A 13,237-nucleotide genomic window follows, 5' to 3' on the forward strand; every position below is an offset into this window, starting at 1 on the left:
ATGTAAAAATATTCTGACTAACTTTTTAAAAGCTGTAATGAACTATCTTTCAGCTTAATTTTTAGTAGGGGACCTTTTTTCTCCTGAATAAAAAATAAATAAAAACATAAAAAACAAAACGATTTTAAAACTAAAGGATAGTATGATGTTGGTGAGTTCTGGAAGACATCCCTATACATGGCACTCTGCTGTACTTTGATAAATTATCTCAGCTCTGATTCAGTTTCTCATCTCATATGGTATGCCACAGCATGCTCGCATGCCATCTAAATTAAATAATGGCTTGGTTTTTCCAGTTTGTAGTAAGTGTAACTTAAAAAGTAATTTAGTTTTTAATTTTGCAAATGATTAACATAGAAAACATTTGTCTAATTTTAGAGATTCCAATCATTTTCTTTCTCTGTGAATATGATGCTGAAATACATTAAAATGTATATCATAAACATTGATAAACTTTACCTGGAGGAGAGAAATCATATTTTCAAAAAGATTCTTAAGGAATAGCTGACCATGACTTACTGAAGTATATACCAATATGCTTAATGTGTATTACGCAGTCCCCATGAAAATTATCTTAGGTTATAGAACTAAATAAATCAGCATAGATTCCAACGCTATTATAAAGAATAACCATAAACAATCTTTTTTTGCTGAAAATCGTTATTTGATAAAAATATTACCTAGGGATAGGTTTCAGAAACATGTACAGGGCAATCAAATGAACAACCTCTTTGAGTAGGGAATAATGACAAATAAACAGTAAGTTCAGTTCAGTACATAAATGTTCAGTTCAAACAAATAACACACTCTGCTTTAAAAAAAAAAAGCACAGTATCAAGTATAATTAGTGGAATTGTTAATGGCTATTACTCTTTATTGAATCACAAATCATTGTTACTACTCAGAAAGTACAGCACTTAATTAGAAACTAAGGGCTTAAAAGATACACATATCATTTTGCCTGCCAGGGAAAATGCTAGAGTAACTGGCAACACCTTGAATTTGGTCTAGATAAGGTGGAAGATCAACTGGAGGTTTGTGGGCTTTATCCCACACACTAGCAAATGGGAAATCTCAAGTTTAAATATTTAACTGTAGCCATCATCAAGGATAACCACAGCACAGTTTTAATTCTTGGACTTTTAGTAGGTCTACCAACCACAATAGATTTGTTCTAGGGGTTCTGTTGTAGGATACTGTATAAACAACTATTCTCCAGACTTTTACATACCTGTATCAATAAAAGGCAAATCAATACTCAGAAAAGCTTAATAAAGTACACTGTTGTAAAGTCTAATCCTTGTCATTCCAGTGCTAGAAGAATACTGAATTAGACGGTTAAGAAGTGTAAGTTCTACCTGAAAATGACTTCTCTGTCAACTGTGCTAAATTCAGAAATTTAAAATTTAACCTAATGTCAGATAAAACCCCCGAGGCCAAATGAATACTTAAAATATTAAAAAGTCCTTTTTTATGAGTCAGTTATGTGTTTCAAATTTAAAAGACCCTTAAAGGACAACTCATTTTAATTTTATATTTTTCATAAATCTTCATAATACATAAAATTCAGACATTCAATTTCCAATATTACCAGGTCAGTTAAATGTGCTTCTTCAATATATTGTGGCAAGATATTCCTTGGAGAGATTGTTCTGTTCAGTTCTTAGGCAAAATTCTCAATGAATATTTTACTTGAAAATATTTATACATGTCATTTCGACCTAAGTATATTGATTGTAGAATTTAAGTTGCTCAATGCAGAAAATTTAGAAAATAAAAAAATGAAAATAAAATCGTACTTCCCCTACTCAGGGATTTCTGATACAAATGATTATCAAAAAGTACCACTTGCCTCAGCTGACATACGTATATGTAGTTCCAGAGAATCTTCCATGGGATTTAGATGTGATTTCTATGCACATGAATTTAACTTAGTTAAGGCTCAAAGAGAGTAGTGTACTAGAAAGACCAAGTAAGAGTGAACCCCTTAGAGGTCTCCAAGCTAAGACAACTCATAATGACCTGTCATGTACACTCTATGGCATTACACAAATCAGAGTTTAAACAAGGATGAAAAACTAAAATCATAACTGGCATAGTCACTGTAAAATATATGATGTATATTTATATTCTCAGTGGCATTTGTGAATATAGATGACTTGGATGAAGCACTTTAAAAAGAAATATTTACACATGTTCATTGACCATGTCAAAATAAGTCTGGGTGTTTCAGCTGGCAGAGATTGTTGAAATGTATATCAATACCCTAGAAAAAGAGTGAATAGTGAAATGTGAACTTTATTTTAAAAAATAAGTCTACCTTATATTTTATAGCAGAGTATATATCATAATTTTAAAGTGTCAGTTAAAGTTTGATTTGGGTCATATGCATTGTGTGTATTTGTTTTAAAATTCTAAAAGTTAATTTTTAGCTTAAAAACTTTTGTCATAACTGAAGAATTCATAAAATACGCAAAATAGTGGTTCTTATTCTTGATTGATCATTAAAATAATGTGAGGAGCTTGTAAAAAAATATAAATGTCCATCACCCTCATTCCCTCTCTCTCCTTCCTAAACAATTCAGTCTAAAAACCATCAAGTTATGTTCAGCAAAGTAGGTATCCATGTAGATTGGAGGTAGAGGGTGAAAGAGATTAGTTTTATATCAGAGGATTAATCATACAAGAATATATATTAAGGATAACAGGAGCCAGTTTTCTGTCAGGGAGTTACCAACAGGCAAAGGTAGAAAACTAGAATGGATTCCAACATCTATAAAGACACAGAAATATGTGTATGTATATGAATAATACAGGCAGACTTCGGAGATATTGCAGGTTCAGTTCCAGACTACCTCAATAAAGAGATATCACAATAAATGGAGTCACATGAATTTTTTCAGTTTCCCAGTGCATACAAAAGTTATGTTCACACTACACTGTAGTTTATTAAGTGTGAAATAGCATTATTTCTTAAAAAAACAATGTATATACATATGTACCTTACCAAAATGTGACACAAAGTGAGCAAATGCTATTGGAAAAATGGTGCCAACAGACACCATTTGTAGGTGTAGGGTTGGCACAAACCTTCAATTTGTAAAACACACAGTATTTGTGAAGTGCAATAAAGCGAAGTGCCATAAAAGGAGGTGTGCCTGGACATATACCTACTCCTTGGCATTGCCTGCAGAGAAGACCTAGGAGGAGCAACATCCCAGTAACAATAAGCACAGCTAGTAGTTTCTAAAGACAATTCTCCACTAAAAGGAACCAGAGTTCCTTGGAGAAACAGCTGGTTCCAAGAGCAGGGAGGAGAATGGAAACTACAAGTTGAGCCTGGAACATCTTTAGTAGGAAATACTCAAAGATTGCTGGGATCATGTCAGAAGGCCACAGATGCCAACTTGAAGTGGCAGAAGCCAGCCTAAAGTAATTCCTATTGAACAAATTTAGGACAATTAGAGTATCAAAATAAATAATGATAGTAAGCAATATAACCCATTGAATAAAACTGAAAATGAAAGTTTGATGTGGAATAGGATGTTTACATGGTTGCAAGGTTCTTCCCCACAAAGTCCTTATTAATTAGAAAGGGGAAGAGAATGGAGAAGACTGGCCGATAACTCCTTAGTCAAGTGATTAAATTTAACATTATACATGGTTCAAACTGAAATTATGTGTCACCTGATAGAATGCATACTCATCACATCTGTGTTATTTTTATCAATGATGCACAAAATGAATCAAACCACAAGAAAAGTTCAGAAAAATGCAAAGTGAGAGACATTTTACAAAATAACTGCCCTATAATCTTCAAAAGTGGCAAGGTCAAAGTCAAAAAAATGACTAAGGGACTGTCCAGATTAAAAACTAAGGAAACATGAAAACTAAATACAGCAAATGGTTCTATACTGGATCCTTTTGCTATCAAGAACATTACTGGGACAAATGGCAAAATTTGAATGAAGTCTAAGGATAATAATGTATCAATGTTAATTTCCTGGTTTTTTTCTTTTTGGTTGTATTTTTTTTTTTTATATGTAGGAGAGTGGAAAGACACTGACAGATGTAAAGCTGAGGTGTGCCAAATATACCTTGAGAAAGATTATTCAAGTAGCAGGATAGGACTATGGTCTCTAAATATTTTTTATGTACCCCAGTACTAAAAATATTTAACAATGCACCTTAACATAAGTACATATGTGTGAAATTATGTACCTGTTCTACAGCATTAACATATTATTTACATTATAAAACAGACACAGAAATTAAAATGGGATGTTATACAGAAGCAAGTTGATTTCATTAGTCATCTTCTCTATCTGCTGGGGTACAAACACTTCATTTTAGAGGCTTCTAGTGAAGGGAATGGGTAATAGGGGACACGAGTCTGGCAGACCTATATAGGTATCTTCATATTAAAATAGGAGGAACTAGATAGAATGAGGAAAAAGTAAGGCACTGAATTAAGGCAGTAGCAGTGGAGAAAAGGAGCAAAGAACAGACTGGAGAAACATTTAAGGAAAACTTTTACAGGACTCAGGAAGTGATTTTCTATATGGTACAAGGATGGAGAAGGCTTGAATGCATCCAGGTATTGGGCTTCCATCTACTCCAGGTAGATGGAAGTGGAGATGGAAGAAAAATAAGAGATAGGTGAGGTGGAGGAAGAGGAATGAAATACATTGCTTTTCCAGGCATACAGCATTCATTAGCAATAGTGTTTTCACAACATGGTAAAGACTGACAAAGAAAAAAACAAGTCATTCATGGTGACAGCAATGAACTAGCTCCACTGAAAATAAACAAAGTTCACTGTCTGGTTAGCTGCTGCCTTAGTCAAAGAGTAGCCTAGTCAAGCGTAGCCTATGAGAGAAGGTATGTTTTGTGCATGTGGGTTTCCGTGATTTTGTACTCCTATGTTGTCACGCAGCAGCCTACCCGTCTGTCTCCTCGTACCTACCCCTAAAGAAAGGACAGTCTGTGCGACTAATCCTTTCAGAGACTTTGCTTCACCTTTGTGCTTACACCCTATGTCTCCCTGTTTGGCCCCGGAGGATGGCTGGTCAGCCAATGAGAGTAAGATTCCCCGGGGGGTTGGGGGGGAGGAACAACTCAAGCCAGGCACAGTTGAGTGGGGACCAACATGAGAACCCACGGGGTTGATAGACCCCCACCTTCCCCCGGTTAAGGAGAGCTTCTGCCTTTGTGGCTGCATTCCTTCCTACAACCTGCTTGGGAAGAGATTCAATGGTATAATAACATCAGTTCTCCATCTATCCATTTCAGTAAGTTTCAGCATAAAGGTTTAGTCTCTTGGGGAGGTACATCCTGAAATTGGTGGTTGAGCTGCTTGCAGGCATGGGTAGTTAGTTCAAATCAGTTTGTTAGTATAATGTGTAAAATTCACACACCTTGGAGAAACCAATGTTGCTTTCTTGTGTGTGCATCAATAAAAGCCACAGTATGGCCCCATTCAGGGCTCTCAGTCCTTTGAGGCTGTGAGGCCCTTGGCCCGTTTCATAACTTTCTTGATTTCTGTTTCTTACTTTCTTAACCCTTCGCCGCCACCCCTTCTCCTTCGCTCACTTCCTGTGTTGTGCTGGACAGCGACAGCATGTGTGTAGGTTTGTGTTTGCATGTATACACATGTATCTGTATATATCTATGTCCATGTAATCAGTCATTTTTCATGAAACCTAAAATGACTGCCTAGGTTTATCAGGGGCTGATAAGGCAAAGAAAGTCTTATCGTTCCATACTTTATGGATTTGGGTAGAATAAAAAGTCTTTCTGTCTACAAATATTGAATCATTATGTTGTACACTTAAAAGTAATATAATGTTATAGTCAATTATAGCTCAATTTTTTTTGTTTTTTAGAAACAGCTATTCTATTTTTAAGTAAATTGTTATTAAATCAATATTATTAAATCTACATTTGGGTAAATCTTTCATGTGCTAAAACAAAATTATAGATATAAATATGATGAATCTTGTTAAACTTTTGTGGAATTTCTATAAAATTAATAGGAAGGATTACTGACAGAACATTTTTGCCCTCATAAAGCCACAGCTAAAAGGCAATTACTTGAAAGACAGTCATGTATAAATACATTATGCTGCTGAGAGTATACATGGCAATATTTTAGACTTTCACCTGGTAGGCAAAATTTGGAGACTAGGTTTACAGTTAAATATTGTGTAAAGTGCAATGCATTTTCAAGCACATATTCAACTATATATCCTCACCTTGTATTATCTAAAATTCTTCGCAAAAGAAATAATTCCTTATTAGGGTGTCATATTTTTATAGTAAAAGTTATGACTTCTTGGATTTAATAATCCTGACTACCATAGAGAAAGAAAGCTGGATATATGTTTTACGGCTATAACAATTGTACATTCACTTCCCCCCACCTAAATTTATTGGCAACTGACTCACTTCCTTTCTTCGGGCAATAACTGTTTTATCTTTTCATACCACTGAAATATATGAACATGGCAAATATACCCATTATTACCTAACATGTAACAACAGTCCACCAAAGCAAAAAGAGGAAAATAAAGGACAAAATACATTAACTTTCATTCTGGGTTTCTTTCAGGCCCTAAGATGATATTAATTTTCTCGACTCCGATGTTAGTAATATACTGCTTTCTTAATTTAAAAGCTCTGCAGCAATTCACTGAAATTATAAAGTATGACATTATCTAGCAATGTTTTCTTCTTGGGGTCCATACTAGCAAACATCTTTCAAAAGAAAACTTTACTTTTCTTTGTTTTTTTACTTTTTTTTTTACTTTTATTTTTACTTTAGAAATTTACTACCTGCTGGTCAGGAATGGAAGTCTTCAAAAGTGAGCAAACCAGAATTGATGTAATACAAATATTCAAGAAAATTATGTTTTCTTGACTTTCAGCTTAACTATTATATTAAATTTAATTTTTCATTGGAAAAAGAGAACAGAAACATTCACATTATACTTATTTATGTTGAGTCAACTACAAAACAAAATTGGGTTTATTTTGGGTTTTCTTTTGGTTAATATTTATTCATATTAATATTACCATATATGTACACATATATATATATATTTTTTTTTTCCAAAACAACTTTCTTATGACTCAAGTCAGAGTTCCCCTGCTAATCCTTATTCCCTAAGTGTGTTAAATTAGCAAAGGGCGACTTTTCTTTGGCTCCTAGAACACTATTTAATATGCTACAGTAACACAGAATACAAAAAACAGCTAAAATATTTCATATAGGAAATTTATATAATTTAGTAGAGCTGTTTATTCTTTAACATAAAAGCAATAAAATCATCATGGCAATATATTTTTAAAGTACATATTAAAATGTGGGTCCTTCATATTCCAATTACCTTTAAAGTTGGGAAGTTGGTGATATGATATAGAAAAGCTATCAAAATGAAGGGAAACAACACCTTTGCTTATAGGCTTTCCCCCCCTTACCTTAGAAGATGAAGAATCACACTCCTGACATATCCATCCATAGCCTGTTTGTTTAGGAGACTTTTTCAAAGGAGGATCCAAACAGCCAAAATGGTAACACAGTCTGCATTCATCACACCTGCAGGGTAAACAGATTTATGGTATATCTAAATATTTTTTTAAAAACCATCGTTTCCAAAGACAAATAGCAAACTATTGCACATTTCAACTTTAACACTGTAATTCTACCTTTAGCTCACAAGATTATTAAGTTAGTGTTTACGACAAAAACAATCTAAACCTGAAATAAATGTTTTAGGAAAAACAAAATACAAAAATAAAATCAACAAACAAAAAAGTATCACTCAGGACACTTTGATAGTAGAAATGTTAAGAGCATATGAATGAATGTATGTGTATAGCTATATACGTTCTAAACTAACAAACACGGCTATTTCAATTTTGAACTTCAAGAATTAATCATTTGCCTATTAGATAATTTAAAGACATTTAATAATATAAGATACATATAATTCAAGATTATGAATTTATTCTAATACATTGTGATTGTTTAAAATTTTTTAGAACTCTAAAGAATTCCACTAGGCTACATACACTAATCTGTAATCAATTCTATACACTCTCTCCAATTTAAGTTAGATTAGAAATAAACTTTCCAATGTTTACAGCATGCTAACACAACGTATAGCAAAGAAAAACCATTCTAAGAATTAGATATTAATTTTCTCAAATACAAATTTTCTCAAATTTTACCTGTCACTTTTTCTCAGTACATTTGTTTTTTCAAAGGACCTCCTAGTACATTTTAAAGCTTATTATTAAATGTTTTGATAGTGTCTTTGCCACCTATGATGTACAAAAGCTAAGAAAACTATCATACCTATTCTTCGTTTCAGACAATCTCATCCTGCTGACAATGAAGAGAGATCTGTATTATTTCAGTGTCTTATAAAAAGAATTTTGCATCATTTGGAATAACAAGACCAAAATTTAACAACAAATAACAAAGATGTATATATCTTATAGAATGATATTCCTCATTTTCTTGTATTCTTTTTTTAAGTTAAAAAAAATAATACTTTCTCCAAACCAATCAGTCAGATTCTCTCTATATATTGTTTCTCTTACTGATTCAAAAACTTTAAAAGTTGAGAAATCCACAACTAAGAAAGCAAGGAAAAAAATTACAGGACATATATTACTTGAATATAGTGTTAATTACTACTCAGTAACCTTTATTAGAAAAAAAGGTGGAAGGAGCTATTGTTATAAACAACACACAAAAACAATTAAATTTTAAAAACCATCACAATAAAGGGGACTACAAATGTACATTTATACTATACTAAAAATTTGATATCATGCTACAAAACCCTGTCTCCCAAAGGCCCATTTTAGGAATCAAGAGTTTCAGAGAAGTTAGCAACTTAGCTAAGTTATTCAGGTAAAAGAAGTTTAAAACACAGTTATATATCATAAGTTTATGCATCTCTTCCTCTACAACTTCTCCTTACGAACTAAATAAACTTATGTACTTTTCCAAAAATCTTTTAGACTCAAGACACAGACTTGGAAAAAAATGTTAACTACGATAATTCTAGTATGGGGGGATATATCAAATAAGAATAACAGTACTTTATTTACTATGCCAATATCATAAATAAACTACCCCAAATTATATTTAAAAGCAGTTAAAATGTTTAAATACCTGTTGTTCTGACATTAAGAAAAAACAATAGATAATATATAGCTAACATCAACTGTAAGATAAAGAGACTAAATGGTTAGCCCACACAATTTTGTTTTTTCTTCTCAATTCAACTTATTTACCTTTCAATAGTTAAAATTTCAGTTACATTAAACATGTGGATGGTTATAGGAACCTTCAGAGTGTAAGCATTTCAGAGTTTATGAGGCTGAGATTTCTAGATAGCTGAGGGAAGATTTCTTCAAGCTTGAAAATTAACATTTCAATCATTTTGATAGAAATTTTTGAAAGAACCACATTCTTTACTTCCTCAGGAAAATACAGCAAGTATAAATTACTCTATTTTTATCATCTCAGGGTCATGAATACAAGTAACATATGTTACTCTGTGTCTAACAGTGTGTCAGCCTTTTGTGTTTGGAGTGAGTACCATCAATCTGCTGTTCTGTTTGAAATTACAGTATTCAACTCTTACACATTGTCAGAGTTCTAACTTGCTTGGAAATTATCAGTCACAACTTTCTGATAGTGGCAGTGTATTTGTTTAAGCAGCATTTCCCCAACAATAATTTGTTATGGATTCAAAAACCAGATCACTAAACTTGTTAAGAATATGCAAAGTGACAGTAAAAAGACATGAAAATGAGAACGTCTACTGAGTTAAGCAGATGGAATCAATTTAGGTTAATTATAGTCTCTTTTGCTTAACTTCAGGTTTTCGGGCTATGTTCTTCACAGTTCAGATTGCCAATAATCTGGGCGCTTGATAGGTGAAGAGTTATGGTATTAATGTTTTCCTAGTTTATATCAAATTATAACATTACTGCACATTTACTTTGACTGTGTCATAGTCACTTGCAAATTAAGATTTCTAGAGTATAAGTCGAGTCAAACACCATGACGTCAATATAAAGGTGAATCATAATTCACTATTTCTCACTTTCATGTATGCAGGTGATTCTTGTTGGTATATCTATGAATTTCCAGCTTATAAACTAAACATAAGTTTGCTACAGTTCCAATTTCTAGCTGATTTCAATTAACTGTAGAATCAAGTTATCTTTCAGCTCAAGAATAAATGCAAAAGCGAAAAGAAAATTTTATATGCTAGGTTTCTTAGCATATAATGTTGAAGTATAAGCCATTTGGAAGTGACCTAATCCTTACTGATTCCTTCAATAATGAAACCTTTTAGAATGAGTTGGTTTACATGTGTTACTCTAATGTATTTGTGATAGGTCCCAGAGGAAAGGAAGAATTTGCTTGTTGGAATTAGAGGTGGTAAGGGAGTTCTCTCAAGTTACAGCTCACTCACCAGTAAATAAAAACTCCAAGACTAAATGGCAAAAAGGAGTAGTTAATATACTTAGGCACTGCCAAAATTCAGGAGAGCAAAAACAAAAAGAAATAAATCTTGAAATCAGTAGCTCTGTTAATAAACATATAAAAATGTAAGCTCTTTCTAGAAATAGCTAAAATTATTTCCATGTGGTGGAAAAAAATCTGGTTGTTTCTACACTAGAATACTGAATTGAATAAATCTTTATGTGCTGGTAACAAAAATATCCTGAATAACACAGGGGAACTCAAGCACAATTTGCAAGAATTAATATACTATAGACAAATGTAAGAGGTACCATTAAGAATCCTAGAAATGGAAGAACAATATAGATGGTAAAAATAGTGGATTGCTTATTTCACGCACAAGCATACATTTTGTAAACTTTAGCAAATTTTGTCAGCCAAAAAATTCTGGCTATGTTACAAATTTAGTCCATTCTAAAACCTCAAAAATCAGAAACTCATACAGGTCTGCAATCATTCTGCTATCTAAAAGCTGAATTAGCGTGCAGTTAGCTATTGACCAAATTATTATGTATGGTCTCTACCTCTACTTCTTACATATACTTGGAAAAACATAACTGCAGCACATGATATACTACATATTTATCAAAATAAATAGGGAATAAAATGTTTTAAAAATCTTTTGCAAAAGCAGTCAGTCATTGACCCACAAAAGCATAGTGATATAACACAATATACTTTATTAAATAACACAAATGTCTATATAATAAAAACAGACTATTGTAATACACCAATACCACATAAATAGGGAGGTAATGTCTTAAACTATTAAAAGATAATATAAAACTAAGCTATAAAGAAACACTATGAAATGTTTAATAAAATGCAAACTGGATGTTTAAGGAAATATGCTTTGAACATCTAATAAATACTGTACACATTAACACTACAGGGCACTCTAAAATTACAATTTTAAATGAGATAAAATGAATCCTATTTATGAGATAAAAGGAAATTGATGGTTCAATTCATTTCTTACTAAATACAATTTCCTAGCCATCAGATTCATAATAGATACAGATGTAAATAATAAAGTAGCTGTATATATAGTCTTTTAGACATTGATTTAACAAAATGCAGTGAGCAAATAAACGTAGTTCTATATGTATTTAAAATACTTACTTAGCATATGGTTAAGTATAGCATCCTAGACAAAGAAGAGGAAGAAAATGATTTATGTCTATATGTCCTATGATCCATATAATGAGCAATCAGTCATGTTTACCTGATTACCGAGAATACACATACAAATAAATAAGAAACAACTGATTTATTTCCTCCTGTGCCTAAGAGACAGGCTAAATGCCAGTGTTCCAAGAGGTTTCTTTAGCTCCCCTAATTTCCAACTGATAATGTCACTAGGAGAGTACATTAAATAACTACTTTTTAAACTAACTGAAATAATTAAGTGTACCTTCTATGCATGTAATTTATAGCCAGGTGATACTAAACTTGAAGAAGAGAAATCCTCGACATAGAATTTGGAAAGGGAGGTACATTTTTTATGATCAAGTTGATCAGTAATCATAGCTATCTTTAATGTAAGTGCAACATTTTGTTAAGGTCCCTTCCGAGTCTATAGAGAGAAAATAAAAACTGACTCTAAAAATATATACTATTACACTTGTTTACTTCAAAAAAAAAAAAGAAAAAGAAAACCTAAGTATCAAGAGAATTCATGAGTTGGATTTTCTTACTTTTCCATCATTTGTATGTAAAAATGTTATACAAAAGCAAAAGAATTGGTCTTGAATATTAACATTACTTAAATAAAATCTCATTAGCAGCCTAAACACTTACACACATCTATTAACCAGTAGTGATAATTCTTTCATTGAACAGTGGCTAATTATTTCAATTAGTCACTTCTTACAAATGGAGAAAATGCAGGACTGTAGCCCATGAGTTAAAACACTTCTAAAATAATACAAACGTGCACAAAAGTCTGCATTCTACCAATATTATAATAACATTTATTATCAATAAAGACCTATTTTATTTCTTGTATTTTACAAGTTTTAGTGCAAACCCCTTTATAAGCATTTTCTATACAAAATAATTTGAAAATGTCTTCATATCATATTTCACAAATATAAGAGTAATGTGGAGATCTTAAACCTATTTTCATTAATGCCACCATAGATACTTATCACAGGAAGTAATTAATGGATGAGTGGTAATAAAGACAAAAGTATTTTTTACACACGAAGTATATTGATTTGAAAAAATATATGGATAATTATTGAAATCCAAATTCATATTTAATAATCACTTAAATAATGGGATCACTGCAGTTAGCTACATTTGCAGAAGCCAGTTTACAAGATCAAAAGTGAAACAAAAAAAATGAAACAAAATAATTCATATAAAAATACACAATAAGGTCAAGTAGCTCTTCACAGCAAGAGAGAATGATTAGATATTTCCATACTTGAAACACGTCTGCTTTGTTCTTTAATAAACTGATCTCCATCTGCTCATGCCCTTGGAAATTTCTCAGCAGTACAACCTGCTGTGCTCAAGCCCCACATAACTCTGTATTTCCCTGTTCATAATTAACTAATTATGCTCTCATCAATAGTGTAGATCTTGATTTTACAATGTAAATCAGATAAATGAGATAATGGCTAGGGGTCAATCTCATTTTATTTACAAAGCCCAGCAGGAGCATCCAATTTCATTATA

The 13,237-nt window shown here is 32.1% G+C and overlaps 1 protein-coding gene across 5 annotated transcripts in view; it reads right to left on the reverse strand.

Annotated features, from left to right (window-relative positions):
* PHF14 (PHD finger protein 14) overlaps positions 1–13,237 on the reverse strand; it is a 175,300-nt gene that overhangs the window by 56,258 nt on the left and 105,805 nt on the right. For 4 of the 5 annotated variants that reach the window (XM_033088431.1, XM_033088430.1, XM_033088438.1 and 1 more), the window contains exon 17: positions 7,480–7,597. In XM_033088431.1, the coding sequence (XP_032944322.1) occupies positions 7,480–7,597 (118 nt within the window). Of the gene's footprint in view, positions 1–7,479; positions 7,598–8,359; positions 8,390–13,237 lie in introns of all 5 variants that reach the window. The other variant, XM_033088440.1, reaches the window with a different exon arrangement.

The sequence above is a fragment of the Rhinolophus ferrumequinum genome, chromosome 20 (assembly GCF_004115265.2).
Source record: "Rhinolophus ferrumequinum isolate MPI-CBG mRhiFer1 chromosome 20, mRhiFer1_v1.p, whole genome shotgun sequence".
NCBI classification, from domain to species: domain Eukaryota; kingdom Metazoa; phylum Chordata; class Mammalia; order Chiroptera; family Rhinolophidae; genus Rhinolophus; species Rhinolophus ferrumequinum.